This window comes from Rhineura floridana, chromosome 19 (genome assembly GCF_030035675.1).
Source record: "Rhineura floridana isolate rRhiFlo1 chromosome 19, rRhiFlo1.hap2, whole genome shotgun sequence".
NCBI classification, from domain to species: Eukaryota; Metazoa; Chordata; class Lepidosauria; order Squamata; family Rhineuridae; genus Rhineura; species Rhineura floridana.
Window position 1 is genome coordinate 6,514,435 of NC_084498.1, and position 19,703 is coordinate 6,534,137.

General features: G+C 45.5%; 1 protein-coding gene across 1 annotated transcript in view; it reads right to left on the minus strand.

Annotated features, from left to right (window-relative positions):
- The window catches only part of CFAP251 (cilia and flagella associated protein 251), a 71,383-nt gene that overhangs the window by 34,503 nt on the left and 17,177 nt on the right, over positions 1-19,703 (minus strand). Inside the window, exons 8-9 of the mRNA XM_061602565.1 lie at positions 10,899-11,116; positions 1,410-1,601 (exon numbers count right to left, since the gene is read on the minus strand). Of these exons, the coding sequence (XP_061458549.1) occupies positions 1,410-1,601; positions 10,899-11,116 (410 nt within the window). The remainder of the gene's footprint in view (positions 1-1,409; positions 1,602-10,898; positions 11,117-19,703) is intronic.

A 19,703-nucleotide genomic window follows, 5' to 3' on the forward strand; every position in this document is an offset into this window, starting at 1 on the left:
TCACCCAGGGCAGAACAACAACCCTGCAGGGTCAGGCCAAAGGCCCATCTACGCCAGCATCCTGTTTCCTGCATTGCTCAGCCAGATACTTCCAGGAAGCCCACAAGCAACAACCCTCCAGCTTCGTTTGTCCTCAGGACCTGATATTTAGAGACACACTGTCTCTGAACATGGAGGCCCCACGTAGCTATGATAGCCAATAACTGATTACTGATATTCTTCTCCACCTCCCTGAATAGGTCTAGTCCTCCTTTAACGCTCATATTCACATCTCATAGCAGTGGATTCCATCAAGTGATTATTGCATTGTGTGAAGAAGCTTTTTTGTCTGTCAAGACTGAAGGGGGAGGAGAGTGGGAGATGGCAACGACGTCCTTGTGCAGTTTGGAAAATTGGAAGGTGCCTTTTACAGAATCAGACCATTGGACCATTTAGCTCAGCACCATTTACACTGACCAGCAGCGGCTCTCCAGGGTTCCAGACGGAGGCCTCTTCCAGCCCTACCTGGAAATGCCGGGGATTGAACCTGGGGTCTTCTGCATGCAAAGCAGATTCCTCTGCCACTGAGCTACAGCCCTCCCTTTGGAGTGTAAGGGCTGCCTAGTCCAAGTCTGGTTTAAAGATGAAGATGCATAAACAGGGAAAGAAGTCACAGGAACAAGGTTGGGAGTTGCCTCTGTCCAGTCACGTAGAGGAAGGCATCTTCAAAGGCAATGGGATCCTTGCACTATGAACTTATTTGACTGCGGGCGCAAAAAGTGGCAAAAGCCCACAATCCCCAACTGCATGGGAAAGGTTATTGACATGCTGAGATCTTGCAGAGACGGACAAATTAACCGAAGAGATCCATAGGAGGCGGGGACAGCAATCAACCAATAATGATTCCTGGAAAACTTAAGTGGTTTGTCAAACGTTGGAACAAAAGCTTTGGGCATTCACGACTTGAAAGGAATTTATTTGATAACTGTTGAAAGTTGTGTTTCATGTATCTCGGAATCATTAATCATAATCACAATCACAACAACAACAAACAACAACAACAACTAAAGAGGAGGGGCCTTGAAGTGGCCTGTCAGCCATTTGCTCCTGGACAGTAGACTGAGTAGACACGCACGTCACCTGCCCACAGTCTTTCCTACGACAGTGAGATTTATTGCATTTTTAAAATTAAATTGCAGTAATTATTTCCAAATGTGCCTACACACACATGCACGCTTTTGGCAATGCATATGTTGTCACTCTCGCCTCTTTCCATTTTCTCCCTGACACAGCAACATATCTTGGAACAGCTCTGGGTAAATCAAGCATCTCACACACTATACATGCCAAACTTTTAACCTTTGGATTTAAAAAACTATTTCAGAAACGGTCAAATTCCCCACAGCACTGTGGTTATATTCAGCTCTTACCTAACAACAAAGGGATGGCCTGATAATGTACAAGAACTGGGATATTTTGAGAGGTCCACAGGACACGCTGGTTTCTTGGAGAAGGAGATGGACTGGATGGGTCCCACTTTAAACTGGCTGTACCAATGCTGAAGCTGCAGGTCTCCATCGTAGAATTTCACATGGCCTTTGACATCACAGGTTACAAAATTCCTGCAAAGAAAAATCATGTGTTGTGGAGATCTGGCATAATGTTGGTTACAAAGTATAAGACTGAAACCCAAAATAGGTAATATGTTACTGGATTTGCCTCTTAAGAAATACCTAGGGCTCATCTACATGGTGGTTTACTGTGTGTTTGATGCTACTCTCATCTCCTTTTAATTCATGTTTCACATGATGTTACCAGCAAACAGAAACTATCACAGAGTTTTCCCCTTGTAAATCCGTACTAACCCAATCCATTGATAATACGAAAAAGAAAGAAAAACTTCACTCCATATATCTAGTGCTTGCAGACGCTTTGCTCAGATGTTTTTAGGTAGGTGTGTCCATTGTTCCCCTCTCTCCACACCCATTATCTCCTCCTCCCTTCTTTCATTTTGTTTCCTATGTGCTAACAAGCAACTTCTGGCTGCTCTCCACTGTTCTGCTGTCCTTTTTTATGTTGCTGCAAATTGTGTCGTTATTTTTCTTTCCCCTCTAACTTGTGCACAAAAGCGTAACACTGCTCAAACAAAGATTTGTATTTCAGCTGTATCATACCAGTGAAAATACAAACAATCGCACTTCTTGGTTGTTGTTTTAAATGGAACCTACTGCAGCTGGTAAAATAAACTGAGCACGCTCGATTGGCAAGCAACCAGAGGGAGTGGAAATATTAAGTTAGAGGGTGTGGTCATTAGGAAACTGCGTGAGTGATCCTTCCCCTCAATGTGAATAGAAAACACCGTGTTTGCAGCTGGCATTGAGCCCTTACTGTGGACAGTGCAAACAGAAAATGAAGGTAAAAGCAGCTTCTTTAGTACGAAGTAATGCTCCTGTGTGGATAATCCCCTAGTCACAGGGCTGACCTATGACATTTTGCTGCCCGAGGCAAAGGATAAGATGGCAACTCTCCACCCCATGTACAGAAGCCAGCAAAAGTGCAGTTGAGTGTTACTTTAATACTAGCAATGGAAAGTACCTCCACCGTATTTGTGTACAGGAGGCTAGTTTAGAGGGTGCAAGATAGGGTATATGACACACAGAGCTCTCTCTGTTCAGTATCTGCTGCCTGTGGAGGCCGCTTCACTTTGTGGAATGATAGAGCTGGCCCTGCCGAGTCAGAATCTGGAAGATAACAATGTAAATGGCCTGCAATGGAAGCTATAGGCCAGAAAATATTTGGAGTTCTCTTCAGCATTCTCTGGATATTCGATGGCAGGCAGAAGATTATCCTTCTTATATGAGGGCTTTCTCCCCACCTGTGCTCTCCTTCAGGAATGGCCACCCTTGACCCATTAACTATTGAGGCTGGGAATGGCAAGGGCTGGAGTCCAACATCATCTGGTTCCCCATCTATGCTCTATTTATCAATTTGTGAACAGCTCAAATGTTACCCCCCGCCCCAACACAAACACACACACACCACAAGTCTCCAATGATCCCTCCACCAAAGGAAGCCAAAGTGTGATAGAGCTATTCCTAGAACATCTAACTGCTCAGAGAAGTAGGGATCCCGTCACAATATTATTGGGACCAACCTCTGTCATCAAAAAGAGCTGTCACTCAAAGCGTATGGAAGGTAGCTAGGCAATGCTTAATATTATACTCAAGTTCAAGTATATTCTTCAGATCGTTCCTGTCTTTTATCATTTCAGCCCTACCATTAGGCAGACTAAGGCAGCTGCCTCAGGAGGCAGATGCTGAAGGGTGGAAAATGCTGCCAAGGTGTTAGAAGATGTCCAACCTTAAGAACATAAGAACATAAGAAGAGCCTGCTGGATCAGGCCAGTGGCCCATCTAGTCCAGCATCCTGTTCTCACAGTGGCCAACCAGGTACCTGGGGGAAGCCCGCAAGCAGGACCCGAGTGCAAGAACACTCTCCTCTCCTGAGGCTTCCGGCAACTGGTTTTCAGAAGCATGCTGCCTCTGACTAGGGTGGCACAGCACAGCCATCACGGCTAGTAGCCATTGATAGCCCTGTCCTCCATGAATTTGTCTAATCTTCTTTTAAAGCCGTCCAAGCTGGTGGCCATTACTGCATCTTGTGGGAGCAAATTCCATAGTTTAACTATGCGCTGAGTAAAGAACTACTTCCTTTTGTCTGTCCTGAATCTTCCAACATTCAGCTCCTTTGAATGTCCACGAGTTCTAGTATTATGAGAGAGGGAGAAGAACTTTTCTCTATCCACTTTCTCAATGCCATGCATAATTTTATACACTTCTATCATGTCTCCTCTGACCCGCCTTTTCTCTAAACTAAAAAGCCCCAAATGCTGCAACCTTTCCTCGTAAGGGAGTCGCTCCATCCCCTTGATCATTCTGGTTGCCCTCTTCTGAACCTTTTCCAACTCTATAATATCGTTTTTGAGATGAGGCGACCAGAACTGTACACAGTATTCCAAATGCGGCCGCACCATAGATTTATACAACGGCATTATGATATCGGCTGTTTTATTTTCAATACCTTTCCTAATTATCCCTAGCATGGAATTTGCCTTTTTCACAGCTGCCGCACACTGGGTCGACATTTTCATCGTGCTGTCCACTACAACCCCTAGGTCTCTCTCCTGGTCGGTCACTGCCAGTTCAGACCCCATGAGCGTATATGTGAAATTAAGATGTTTTGCTCCAATATGCATAATTTTACACTTGTTTATATTGAATTGCATTTGCCATTTTTCCGCCCATTCACTCAGTTTGGAGAGACCTTTTTGGAGCTCTTCACAATCCCTTTTTGTTTTAACAACCCTGAACAATTTAGTGTCGTCAGCAAACTTGGCCACTTCACTGCTCACTCCTAATTCTAGGTCATTAATGAACAAGTTGAAAAGTACAGGTCCTAATACCGATCCTTGAGGGACTCCACTTTCTACAGCCCTCCATTGGGAGAACTGTCCGTTTATTCCTACTCTCTGCTTTCTGCTTCTTAACCAATTCCTTATCCACAAGAGGACCTCTCCTCTTATTCCATGACTGCTAAGCTTCCTCAGAAGTCTTTGGTGAGGTACCTTGTCAAACGCTTTTTGAAAGTCTAAGTACACTATGTCCACTGGATCACCTCTATCTATATGCTTGTTGACACTCTCAAAGAATTCTAATAGGTTACTGAGACAGGACTTTCCCTTGCAGAAGCCATGCTGGCTCTGCTTCAGCAAGGCTTGTTCTTCTATGTGCTTAGTTAATCTAGCTTTAATTATACTTTCTACCAGTTTTCCAGGGACAGAAGTTAAGCTAACTGGCCTGTAATTTCCGGGATCCCCTCTGGATCCCTTTTTGAATATTGGCGTTACATTTGCCACTTTCCAGTCCTCAGGCACGGAGGAGGACCCGAGGGACAAGTTACATATTTCAGTTAGCAGATCAGCAATTTCACATTTGAGTTCTTTGAGAACTCTCGGGTGGATGCCATCCGGGCCCAGTGATTTGTCAGTTTTTATATTGTCCATTAAGCCTAGAACCTCTCTCGTTACCACTATTTGTCTCAGTTCCTCAGAATCCCTTCCTGCAAATGTTAGTTCAGGTTCAGGGATCTGCCCTATATCTTCCACTGTGAAGACAGATGCAAAGAATTCATTTAGCTTCTCTGCAATCTCCTTATCGTTCTTTAGTACACCTTTGACTCCCTTATCATCCAAGGGTCCAATCAGCTCCCTAGATGGTCTCCTGCTTTGAATGTATTTATAGTTTTTTTTGTTGTTGGTTTTTATGTTCTTAGCAATGTGCTCCTCAAATTCTTTTTCAGCATCCCTTATTGTCTTCTTGCATTTCTTTTGCCAGAGTTTGTGTTCTTTTTTATTTTCTTCATTCGGACAAGACTTCCATTTTCTGAAGGAAGACTTTTTGCCTCTAAGAGCTTCCTTGACTTTGCTCGTTAACCATGCTGGCATCTTCTTGGCCCTGGCGGTACCTTTTCTGATCTGCGGTATGCACTCCAGTTGAGCTTCTAATATAGTGTTTTTAAACAACTTCCAAGCATTTTCGAGTGATGTGACCCTCTGGACTTTGTTTTTCAGCTTTCTTTTTACCAATCCCCTCATTTTTGTGAAGTTTCCTCTTTTGAAGTCAAATGTGACCATGTTGGATTTTCTTGGCAATTGGCCATTTACATGTATGTTTAATTTAATAGCACTGTGGTCACTGCTCCCAATCAGTTCAACAACACTTACATCTCGCACCAGGTCCCGGTCCCCACTGAGGATTAAGTCCAGGGTTGCCATCCCTCTGGTCGGTTCCATGACCAACTGGTCTAGGGAATAGTCATTTAGAATATCTAGAAACTTTGCTTCTTTGTCATGACTGGAACACATATGCGGCCAGTCTATGTCCGGGTAGTTGAAGTCACCCATTACTACCACATTTCCTAGTTTGGATGCTTCCTCAATTTCATATCTCATCTCCAGGTCTCCCTGAACATTTTGATCAGGGGGACGATAGATCGTTCCCAGTATTAAGTCCCTCCTGGGGCATGGTATCACCACCCACAACGATTCTGTGGAGGAGTCTGCCTCTTTTGGGGTTTCGAGCTTGCTGGATTCAATGCCTTCTTTCACGTATAGAGCGACTCTGCCACCAATACGTCCTTCCCTGTCCTTCCGATATAGTTTATATCCAAGGATAACCGTATCCCACTGGTTTTCTCCATTCCACCAGGTCTCCGTTATGCTCACTGTATCAATGCTCTCCTCTAAGACCAAGCACTCCAGTTCTCCCATCTTGGTTCGGAGGCTCCTAGCATTAGCGTACAGGCACTTGTAAGCAGTGTCTCTCTTCAAGTGTCTTTGGCACTTGTGGTTTGAGCCCTTCTGAGCCCTCTTCTCTAACCTGTGGTCATCTGTTGTGGTAGAGGGTCCTGTTCCATTCTCATTGTTGAAGTAAGATTCAACAGTCAGTCCAGTCAGCCTTGGTATGTGGAAGGAGGTGGGGGCACCATATTTTCCTTCACCTCAGGCAGCATAGTGTCTTGGACTGGGCCTTGTTGTGACTGAGACAAGTTATCAGGTATGCTTGGAAAATTCATTCCAAAGATTCATCTCCAGAGGAGGGGGAAATTGGTTGACAACCAGGCTCTGTACACACCATGCATTAAAAGCACCTGACTTCCCCCCCAAAGAATCCTGGGAAATGTAGTTTGCCCCTCACAGAGCTACAGTTCTCAATACCCTTCACAAACTACAGTTCCCAGGAGTCTTTTTGGGGAAAGTCATGTGCTTCAAATGTATGGTGTGAACACAGCTTCAGTTGGTAGATCTATAAAGAAGCAAAGAATAAGGCCAAATCATTCCTTGCTCTTACACTGACTACATTTCCCAGGGTTCTTTGGAAGAAGATGCCATGGCACTTGAAGGTTCCATGGCACTTGAAGGTTCAATTAGACAGTCTTTGAGAGGAGGCCATGCCACAAGTGTTACCTCTGTTGGGAGTACAGCAACAACGCTTGTAACAATTAACCTGAACCAGTGGGGGGCAACAGACAGAACCCATTCATCCCTCGCTGATTCCTTCTTTAAGTAACTACTTGTTTGTTATTCTCAGGCTTTACTTCCTTCCTCTTTCTTTCTAACTAGTGTGTATGAGTGCTAGCCTCATGACTCTATAATGGCCACATGCATGCCTGGACTCAGAATGGCTTTATTTCCCAGTAGCAATAAACCTTCTTTATACTTTCAACCACCCATCTTACCAGACTATTCACTTCTACAGTCTGTTCCTATAGATACCAAACTCCATTAACCCCCACCATTGAAGCTTTGGTCCTTGTCTTGGGCCAGAGCATTTCCCATGTCAAATCTGTTCCATGCGTCCCCAGGGTAGCTGGTTGGGCTGCAACCACATGGTGCGTTGCAGCACTGTGTGCTTTTGGGGGATGGGACTGCAGACGTGTTGCGAAGCCAGCAATACAACTGACCCTTTTGTAGGATGCACTGCACTTTTCCCTGTTACTGTATGTATCGGTGCCCTCTGATGGTTAAAAATGGAGAAGCTTCTCTTCATACTCACCAAGCGGCCCATAATTGATGGCCAATCTAAATAATGCAGCGGGGAGGAATGTCAAATCTGATCAGTAGAACAGCAGGGTGCATTTGGGCTGTAGGAGCAGGGAGCCTATTAGGATGGCCTGCCCTTGTACACTTACAGAATCCAAGGGATTCCTGAATGCTTTGGGGGATTTTCCACTTGGCGTGACTGGTCTCGGTGGGTGGCCTAGTCTCAATGGAGAAAGGAGAGTGCTCTTGAAGCAATTGCTCCCACATGCCCTCTCTGGTGCTGTGGAGTCTGACAGGCACCCTGGTTTACTGGGGAGCTCTGGATGGCTCGAGTGCAAGTGGCATAACATAGGAGGCTGCCTTAGAGGAAGTCAGACCATTGATCCATCTAGCTCAGTACTGTCTGCACTGACTGGCAGCGGCTCTCCACAGTTCAGGCAGAAATCTCTTCCAGCCCTTCCTGGAGATGCCTTCTCCACACAAAGCAGATGCTCTACCACTGAGCTATGATCCTTCCCCGAGGACACTCTGGGCCCATCCATCAGCCAAAGGACTAAGAGCCAGCAATAGCTACTCAAGCAAGAACACCAGCGAGGGAAGACCAGCCTGGCCACAACTGGATATAAATGCTTGCTCACAGCTTACTGCTTGGCTCCGGTCTTGAAAACCTGATCTCCCTCCTCTCCCTTTTCCCTCATGTCTCTATGGGCTCATCCAGACCATACTAAAAATCCACGTTTTCCATATTGGAATTGTCCACTAGTAGTCCAAATTTAATTGCTTTGTACACTCTTTGTACTAGAATCAAGCTTTTTCCTCATCCATACTTGTAGGTGTGCCCTTTTTGTTTACAAACTCCCCCTCCTTCCTTCCCATCTTGTTGTCTTCCTGATTGGCTCTGATCAGAAGAGAGAGGGATGAAGGAGCCAGTGAGAACTCAACAGAAGCAGGAGGCATGGAAGGAGATGGAGTTAGAACCATCCACACAGGCAGCTGTTTTTAAATTGTTTCAAGTTGTGTTTTTAAATTGGTTTTGTGTTTTAAAATTTGTATGTTTGTTTTTAATTGCTGTAAACCACCCAGAGAGCTTTGGCTATGGGGCGGTATATAAATGTAATAAATAAATAAATAAGTCAAACTGCAAGCCTCCCTCCTCAGCAACTGTTTATAATCGCTGCTTCTCTCCTTTTCAGTGTTTACTTAGAATGGGGAACTCTGGATCGAGGGAGGGAAAAGTGTAAGAAGGCAGTGATTGGAGGAGGACGTCATATGGATGGGGGTGAATTAATGGAGACACAAGGGGCTTAATGTTATTATATGGAAGTATGGATGAGCCCTTTGTCTTTTGAGTTTGTAAGCCTGACGCCAGGACGTCTCTCTTTTATTATTAATGTGAGATGCTTTGGGAGACAACAAGTGTCTGAAAAGCAGGATAAAAATATAGTAAAAATAAAATACCAGATCCATGTATCTTTTTCACATATGGTACAGACAGACGGTGCCCAGTAAACGTCCCGAGAAACAGGACTGGATGATCTGCTGGCCAATTCCACTGAGGTCAACTGTTAAATTGCCCCAAATGCTGAATCTTTTTATTATTATTTTTTTCCCTTTCTGAAAGTTCACACCTTTAAGCAGAAGGAAATCAAAATGAACCCTGCTCTCACTTGTGATGTACTTTATCTAGGCAGTACATGGAAACAGCAAGTAAGTCTCCCTCAGAAACTGCAGGCTATGAAGAGCCAGCCTTACCGTTAGAAACAGAGTGGCAGCTGACCTTAGGTGTCATGAAATAACTAACAAAATTAGTTATTTAATTTAGTATTATTGGGGGGGGCAGGTTACTCCTAGGGAGAGGCACTTGTGGGATTTTCTGTCGCAGAAGGTGCCACCAGAGTAACTTAGCCATTCTTGAGCGGTATGCACTTTGATTTCAGGAGGGATTTGCTGTTCTACCTCAGACAGCAAAATGTCTTGGGCTGGCCCTGATGCTGCGTTTAAACAACAGGACTCAATAAAAAGCTGGACAAGTGGAGTAACAGGAATCTTGATTGGGCCACAAGGTGTTTGATAACCCACTTTGTATCCGCTCTTATCAACATTTACAACTTTTGGATGATGTAGAATCCTGTAGTTCAAGATTCTGAATTCTATCAATACCGATTCTGGCCTGCTTGCATTGGCTGCCTGTATGTTTCCGAGCTCGATTCAAGGTACTGGTTTTGACCTATAAAGCCTTACACAGCTTGGGACCAGAATACCTGATGGAACGCCTCTCCCGATACGAACCCACCCATGCACTACGTTCAAGATCAAAGGCCCTCCTCCGGGCGCCTACTCCAAGGGAAGCTCGGAGGGTGGCAACATGGGAGAGGGCCTTCTCAGTGGTGGCCCCCAAATTATGGAATGATCTCTGTGACGAGGTGTGCCTGGTGCCAACACTGTTATCTTTTCGGCACCAGGTCAAGACTTTCCTCTTCTCCCAGGCATTTTAGCATGTGTTTTTAAATTGTTTTTATATTGTTTTAAATTTTAACATTGTGTTTCAAATTGTTTTTAAAATGTTTTTAAATTGTGTATTTGTTTTAATGTTTTTGATTGCTGTAAACCACCCAGAGAGCTTCGGCTATGGGGCGGTATACAAGTGCAATAAATAAATAAATAAATAAATAATAATGCAAAGTAATAGGGAAATGCACTTTGTAAATATTTTTGAATTGCAAAGTTTAGTGTTTTGGTACAATATTAATTCTTAGCAAGGGCAGGCTGGGAAACAGAAACTTGTGCACGTATTTCAAGCTTCTGCTTCCATCCCCATGAGGGCTAGAACCTTATTAAACACCCAAGCCAAGCTAAGAGAAATAAATTCTTAAGCTATCATACACACAACCACCAATATTGAAACATTTAAACTAGCAATGAAAAACAGAACATTAATCTCATTTCAAATGTCTGGCACAAAGCATTTTATCTAACTCTCTGATGACTGCAATTGTTGGACCTCTCTTGGAAGCTTATGGAGAAAGGCCTGACATGACAATCTTGGACTTCTATTTTATTTTATTTGGCTTAATCGGTTCATTCTGAGACAAATTTTTAAGTCTTTAAAACTGTTTAGCATACCCAAGTTCAAGGTTGCACTCAGCAGCAGTAGAGATCGCTAGGTGGACTTGAAGCAGCCGCTGTCGCTCAGCTTAAGCTACCTCACAGAGGTGTTGTGAGAGTGAACTAGGATAAACCTCATGTGTGCTATCCTGAGCTCTGTGGAGAAGAGTGTGATGTGGACGTGAAAGGTAAACCTGAGAGAGAAACTGCTCACTTGTCCGTGACAGCGAGCACTGTGATCCCATCCTTCTGCAAGTGCATGAGCTTGATGGCTTTCATATTGTACGGCTTCACGCATTCAGTGGAAGCCTTGGAGGGAGGGCAAACAGCATCCCAGACCACCAGCTTCCCTTCCAGCGTCCCAGTAATGGCTTGTGCAGAGCTGAAGTGGAAAAGGGTCTGGCTAAAGATCCCGACGACTTTGTTGAATGACTGGAAAAGAGAGGAAGGAAAAGAACATGGAAACACAGCATTTTGCCCCATTTCTACATCAGGTGGTGGTTTCTTTTTTCAAATTCTACATGAACATTTGCATGCATTTTTGGGGCACACTTCTAACATACATATTTCTTTACATAATGTTGCCTAATATACATATTTTTGCAAGCCTTCTTCCCAGAACACAATCCACTTCTGCATGCCGCTTTCACTGGTCTCCTGCTGGGAAGAAGGGTGGGATGTAAATCAAATAATAAATAAATAAATAATATGCACATTTCTGTGTGTGCACACTTTTCCCTAATAGATGCAACTCTGTGCCCTTTTGGGGGGAGGTGAACTGCACTGCATAATACAGAGACATGAGAATTTTGAAGGATAACTATGTTTTAGTTTGCATATTGTTTTGGACAGTGTGAATTAGGTGGGCTTGCACGAAAATGCAAACCAAAACTGAATTTCTCCTCTATCTTCGGATGGAAGTTGAGATATGCGGCTTGTTGTAAAACATCCAAATGAGAGGGGTTCCCATGCAGGAATCAGCATGCAACCCCATAGGTTGATTGCTATACATAATGAGTACCGTCCCAGGGTGTATTTTCAGTGTTTCACATCCCCCCCCCACTGCTAGAGTTAGAAATATCTGTCCATTCTGGTTCTCTCAGTTGCTCATTTTTCCATTCTTAAATTCAGTTCTACACATTTCTGCAGCAATGTGCAATTTAAAAAAATCCTCATGAAAGTTTTCCAAATTGTAGTGCAAATTTATCCTAATAAACACATTTTTGTAGGCAGTTTTGACTAATGTACACATTTTTGCAAGCCATTTCTCGTCATGCACGGCATTTTTGCATGCTATTTTCACTCATATATTCATTTTTATGCACACTTTCCCCTAATATATGTATTTTTGTAAATACTGTTTGGCTGGCCATCTGCATCGCAAAATTCAAATAAGTGCAAATTTTGAAGGGCGGCTGTGTTTCAGTTCTCACATTGTTTTGGAAAGTGCAAACCAGATAAATTCGACTTGAAATGCGAACTGAATCGAAATTCTTGTGCCCTTCCCTAACCACTGCACACACCCCCTCCGCTCAATCCACAAGCACAGAGACACACCCTGGAACTTTACCTAATGGAAAGAAACAAAGGAGAACAGGAAAGAGGGGAGAGGAAATGAGAACAAATAGAGGAAGGAAGAGGAAGGAAGGAAGGAAAAACACTTTTTAAAACTAGGAGATAGGCCCATAACACAAAACTTGCATTCATTGGCAATCACTTGTGGCTGAGTAAGATTGTCTTCCAAGATAAGGTCGTACACCCTGGGACGGTACTCATTATATATGGCACCCCCAGCTGCCCTGTAAGCAAAGTGGGGTTTTTTAAGAGGGGTAGGGGCAGGAGAACTGGGGCCCATCACAAAAGACACCCCATAGCAACACTCCTGAAGGAAGGAAGGAAGGGAGGAAACATCAGGAAGGAATTGCTGAGGAATTAGCATAAAGTGATGAAGACTGAGGGGGCAGAAAGAGGTTTCATCTCTATTTTGTCTTTTCTTAATCTTATTGCTCTTTAAGGAATGGATTATCATCATCACTTGTCAGTCACTTTATACAAAAGAAAAAGTCTCAAAGAAACCTAACAAGATAAAATGCAATTAATAAAAGCAATTTAAAACCAGAAAAATTGAAAACAATGAATGATACAATAACTAGTCTGGCTTCTTATTAATTTCCACACACTCAGCAGCTGCAGACCCTTTGTTCTTATGGCACAAAATGTACCAATTTGCCTATTTAGAATATATTTTGGAGCACAACTGCAGAGTAATTTTGAATTCCCCTTCTACCCCCTCCCCCCAGAGCAATCCAGCCACATCCTTCATTAGCTCTTTATTGCTGCTGGATTAGAGAGGGCAGCCCTCCATTCTCAAGACCAGTTCAACAGCTGCACAGTCAGAGCAGACTGATGGAAAAGATGCAGGTAAACATGAGTTGTGGGGGGTGGGGCAGGAATGTAGTGGCAAATCCAGAGGTCCAGGGTCTCTAATAAATAATAAAATAAATAATAATTTATGTTACAGCCATGCCCCCTTCCCCTCCTTTTTTTTGCTGCTGGGTTGAGAATGAGGTCCTTGTTAATGCTCCCATGTCAACAGATGCCCCTGGGCGCCAATAAGCATGAAAGGGGAGACTGTTAGCTACTGAGAAGAATCTTCTCAGTGGTTGACTCATCTCATTTTACTCTGATTGGCTTGTAGGATGCTGGAGACATAGGGACCCTGCTAGGGCCTTGCTCCTAAGAAGTTTTACTCCTAAGAATAAGAGTAAAAGCTAGTTAACCTTTCTTAGTACCACTAAAAGTCCTTAAACAGCCCCGCCCCTTGCTAAGGAAGGAAGCCTGAGATAATCCTAAAGAGTTAAGCCCCAGCTGATAGTTGAGCCATCAGCCTCAATTAACACATCCCTGGCTGGCAGCAGTAGCTGGGAGGGACCAGCCACACATATAAATTCAGAGCACCCTAGCGAGGGAGCCTGCTCCACAAGCTAGAGGGAGCCCCAGCTGATGAAGCGTCAAGGCCCCAGCTGACAAAGCGTCGAGTTAAGCAGCAGAGCGAGTGCGGCAGCAGGGCGAGGAGGCCAGGGCCCCCCCACTCTGCCCCTCTGTTCCCTGACCTCAACTAAACTGCAGTTTCCAACCCATTGACGTAATAAACCTTAAACAAAACTATGCAGGTAAGAAGCCAGCAGGGGTGTGGGGGCTTTCCAGTGTTTTGCACTGCCTGCAGCATGTACGACTATCTGCCTGTTGGACAGAAGTCGTGGGTGTGCTCTCAGTGCAATGAGCTCCTGGCTCTCCGGGAACGACTCCATTTCCTTGAGGCCAAGGTGGCTGACCTGGAAAAGCTGAGAGAGGCAGAGAGGTGTGTGGAGGCGGTCTTCAGGGATGTTATAGCTGTGTTGCACTCCAAGGATGATAGCTCTTCTGCTATCACGGAGAGCGATGGTCTCAGGGAAGGAGAGCATCCAGCTGAGGAAGAGGGAAACAATCCCTTAGAAGGGACCCATTCCTTGTGGGATGAGCAGCTATCCTCTCGTGCCGAGGATATATCTCCAGAGGGTGGAGGGATCCTTGTAGTGGGTGATTCGATCATTAGGAACATAGACAGTGGGGGGTGTGATGGGCGTGCAGACCGCAAGGTGTTTTGCCTGCCTGGTGTGAAGGTTGCGGATATCGCCCATCGTTTAGATAGTTTGGTAGAAAGTGCTGGGGAGGAGTCAGTGGTCGTGGTGCACGTTGGCACCAACGACATGGGAAAATGCAGCCGTGAGGTCCTGGAAGCAAAATTTAGGTTGCTAGGTAGGATGCTGAAAGCCAGGACCTCCGAGGTGGCTTTCTCTGAAATGCTACCAGTTCCACGCGCAGGACCAGCCAGACAGGCACAGCTTTGCAGTCTTAATGCATGGATGAGACGATGGTGTCGGATGGAAGGGTTTAGATTTGTTAGGCACTGGGGAACATTTTGGGACAAGCCAGGCCTGTACAAAAGGGACAGGCTCCACTTGAACCAGAATGGAACCAGACTGCTGGCACTTAAAATTAAAAAGGTGGCAGAGCAGCTTTAAAACTGACTGAGGGGGGAAACCCGACAGGAGCCGAGGAAGGTCCGGTTCGGAATAAACCTCCCCCCTGGGATAAAAACCAAAGAAATGATGAAATTTTAAAAGGAATAGGTCTAGAAGCAGGCATTGTGAGAGCAGGGGCACAGGATATAAATTCAGAAGGGCAAAATTACCACAGGCCAAACCACAAGTGCCAAAGACACTTGAAGAGAGACACTGCTTACAAGTGCCTGTACACCAATGCTAGGAGCCTCCGAACCAAGATGGGAGAACTGGAGTGCTTGGTCATAGAGAAGAGCATTGATATAGTGAGCATAACGGAGACCTGGTGGAATGGAGAAAACCAGTGCGATACGGTTATCCCTGGATATAAACTATATCGGAAGGACAGAGAAGGACGTATTGGTGGCGGAGTCGCTCTATACGTGAAAGAAGGCATTGAATCCAGCAAGCTCGAAACCCCAAAAGAGGCGGACTCCTCCACAGAATCGTTGTGGGTGGTGACACCATGCCCCAGGAGGGATTTAATACTGGGAACGATCTGTCGTCCCCCTGATCAAAATGCTCAGGGAGACCTGGAGATGAGATATGAAATTGAGGAAACATCCAAACTAGGAAATGTGGTAGTAATGGATGACTTCAACTACCCGGACATAGACTGGCTGCATATGTGTTCCAGTCATGACAAAGAAGCAAAGTTTCTAGATATTCTAAATGACTATTCCCTAGACCAGTTGGTCATGGAACCGACCAGAGGGATGGCAACCCTGGACTTAATCCTCAGTGGGGACCGGGACCTGGTGCGAGATGTAAGTGTTGTTGAACCGATTGGGAGCAGTGACCATAGTGCTATTAAATTAAACATACATGTAAATGGCCAATTGCCAAGAAAATCCAACATGGTCACATTTGACTTCAAAAGAGGAAACTTCACAAAAATGAGGGGATTGGTAAAAAGAAAGCTGAAAAACAAAGTCCAGAGGGTCACATCACTCAAAAATGCTTGGAAGTTGTTTAAAAACACTATATTAGAAGCTCAACTGGAGTGCATACCGCAGATCAGAAAAGGTACCGCCAGGGTCAAGAAGGTGCCAGCATGGTTATCGAGCAAAGTCAAGGAAGCTCTTAGAGGCAAAAAGTCTTCCTTCAGAAAATGGAAGTCTTGTCCGAATGAAGAAAATAAAAAAGAACACAAACTCTGGCAGAAGAAATGCAAGAAGACAATAAGGGATGCTAAAAAAGAATTTGAGGAGCACATTGCTAAGAACTTAGAAACCAACAACAAAAAATTCTATAAATACATTCAAAGCAGGAGACCATCTAGGGAGGCGATTGGACCCTTGGATGATAAGGGAGTCAAAGGTGTACTAAAGAACGATAAGGAGATTGCAGAGAAGCTAAATGAATTCTTTGCATCTGTCTTCACAGTGGAAGATATAGGGCAGATCCCTGAACCTGAACTAACATTTGCAGGAAGGGATTCTGAGGAACTGAGACAAATAGTGGTAATGATGCCTGCTGGTACAGAGTGTGGGGGATTGTGTTGGTGTATTTGACCTTTTTTGAATGAATGTTGGGGGGTATTTGTTATTCTGTCTGGTGTGAATGTGGATCTGTGTTTGTATTTAGGTTTTATTATGTGCCTGGGAAAGAGGCTTTATCATCAATCAGGGGGACTTGAGGGGGCCCCAATTAGTGTAGTGACGGGCAGAGGGAGGTATGGTGTTGTGCGAAGGACGTGCCAGGTAAGGGGAACACGGCCCAGACATGTAGTGGCTGTGCCTTGTTCCGGTCCTTCTCACATCTGCAGGGTTGCTGGTTGTCCTCTCAGCCAGCCCTCGGATCTCCAGTTGCTGCTTTTAAATGCCAGATCGGTACATAATAAAACCTCCCTCATCCATGATTTAATTGTGGATGAGGCAGCCGATCTGGCATGTATAACCGAGACCTGGGTGGGTGAACAGGGAGGAGTCAGCCTTTCCCAGCTTTGCCCACCAGGGTACTCGGTTCAGCATCATGGTAGATCTGAGGGTCGGGGAGGTGGGGTCACTGTGGTCTACAAGAGTTCCATCTCACTCATCAAGCACCATGTCCATGTAGTTACTGGTCTGGAGTGTTTGCACCTTGTGTTGGATCAGAGGGACAGACTGGGAATCTTGTTGGTGTACCGCCCAGCTTGCTGCCCAACGGCTTCCCTAACTGAGCTGACGGAAGTGGTCTCGGAGGTATTGCTGAGATCCCCTAGACTATTGGTACTGGGGGATGTCAACATCCATGCCGAGGCTACTTTATCTGGGGCGGCTCAGGACTTCATGGATTCCATGACAACCATGGGGCTGTCCCAATATGTCAGTGGCCCAACACATATATCAGAGCATACTCTAGATCTTATTTTTGCTACTGGTCATGGGGATGGTGATCTGGATGTAGGGAGTTTTACATCTCTCCCTTTGTCATGGACAGATCACCGCTTGCTGAAGTTCAGACTCTCAGTGGCTTTTCCCCTCTGCAAGGGTGGGGGCCTATTAAACTGGTCCGCCCCCGGAGACTAATGGATCCTGAAGGTTTTCAAAGGGCTCTGGGAGCTTTTCCGGCTGATAAGACTGGCGCTCCTGTCGAAACCCTGGTCGAACTGTGGAATGCAGAGATGACCAGGGCTGTTGACATGATCGCTCCTGCATGCCCTCTCCTGTGTAGAGTTCATACAGCTCCATGGTATACTCCGGAGCTGAGAACGATGAAACAAGATAGGAGACGGCTTGAGCGGAAGTGGAGGCGAACTCCCGATGGATGCAACTATGAGTTGGTAAGTGCTTCCACCAAACTGTATTCAAAGGCGGTGAGGGCGGCAAAAAAACAACATTTCGCAGCCACTATTAAGTCATCTCTTTGCCGCCCAACGGAGCTTTTTACAGTTGTTCGAGGGCTACTTCATTCTGGCCCTCAGGACATGTCAGAGTCATCGGTGGCCCGCTGCGATGAGTTTGCTGGACACTTCCAAAACAAGATCTCATGCATCCGTCGGGACTTAGATTCCCAGTTTATAGCAGTTGATCCTAATGAGGTGTCTGGAGCACAGTCTTGTCATGTTTTATTGGATGAGTTTCAGTTCGTTCAGCTCGAGGACGTGGACAAGGTGCTTGGACAGGTACGTGCAACCACTTCGATACTGGATCCTTGCCCCTCTTGGTTAATAAAAACTAGCAGGGATGGAACAGCTAGCTGGGCCAGGGAGGTGATAAATGCCACTTTACGAGAGGGAGTGGTCCCTGGCCCTCTGAAAGAGGCGGCAGTGAGACCACTTCTGAAAAAAACCTTCCTTGGACCCAGATAATTTCAACAGCTACAGACCAGTAGCGCATGTTCCATTCCTGGGCAAGATCTTGGAACGAGTGGTTGCTGGCCAGCTCCAGGCGCTGTTGGATGAAACCGATTATCTAGATCCATTTCAATCGGGTTTCAGGACTGGTTTCGGCACCGAGACAGCCTTGGTCGCCCTGTATGATGACCTATGTCAGGAGAGGAACAGATGGAGTGTAACTCTGTTGATTCTCCTTGATCTCTCAGCGGCTTTTGATACCATCGACCATGGTATCCTTCTGGAGAGGCTCGCGGAGCTGGGAGTTGGTGGTACTGCCTGGCAGTGGTTCCGCTCCTACTTGGCGGGTCGTCTCCAGAAGGCAGTGCTTGGGGAACATTGCTCAACACCGTAGGTTCTCCAATGTGGAGTCCCGCAAGGGTCGGTCTTGTCTCCCATGCTTTTCAACATCTACATGAAGCCGTTGGGTGCGGTCATCAGGAGTTTTGGAGTGCGTTGTCATCAGTATGCTGATGACACGCAACTCTACTTCTCCTTTTCATCTTCCTCAGGTGAGGCTGTCAATGTGCTGAACCGTTGCCTGACCTCGATAATGGACTGGATGAGAACTAACAAACTGAGACTCAATCCAGACAAGACTGAGACGCTGTTGGTGCAGGGTTTCTCTGATCAGACGGTGGATATATACCCTGTCCTGGATGGGGTTACACTCCCCCTAAAGGAGGGGGTTCGTAGTCTGGGAGTTCTTTTAGATCCTTCCCTGTCACTGGAGGCTCAAGTAGCCTCGGTGGCACGGAATGTGTTCTACCATCTTCGGTTGGTAGCCCAGCTACGTCCCTATCTGAACGGGGACGACCTCACATCAGTGGTACATGCTCTGGTAACCTCGCGATTGGATTACTGCAATGGGCTCTACGTAGGGCTGCCTCTGAAGACAGTTTGGAAGCTACAGCTCGTGCAAAATGCGGCTGCCAGATTGATAACAAGGACCAAGCGGTCCGAACACATAACACCTGTTCTGGCCCGCTTGCACTGGCTTCCAATTTGCTTCCAGGCCAGATTCAAAGTGCTGGTTTTGACCTATAAAGCATTATACGGCGCGGGACCACAATACCTGTTGGAACGCCTCTCCCAATATGAACCTGCTCGTACACTACTTTCCACATCGAAGGCCCTCTTCCGAGCTCCGACCCACAGAGAGGCTCGGAGGGTGGTAACAAGAACTAGGGCCTTCTCTGTGGTGGCCCCCGAACTGTGGAACAGTGTCCTCGATGAGGTGTGCCTGGCGCCGACGCTGCTGTCTTTTCGGCGCCAGGTTAAAACCTTCCTCTTTTCTAGGGCTTTTAATTTAACTTAATTTAGTTTTAAAGTGTAATTGTTTTTAGATCTTTCATTCTCTGTACTTTGTTGTATGTTTTACTGGATTTTATTGTATATACTTGTATTGCTTTGATGTTCACCGCCCAGAGAGCTATGCTAGTGGGGCGGTATAAAAATTTAATAAATAAATAAATAAATAAAATAAAATGAGAGAGGAAGTTCTAGGCTTAATGGACAATATAAAAACTGACAAATCACCAGGCCCTGATGGCATCCACTCGAGAGTTCTCAAAGAACTCAAATGTGAAATTGCTGATCT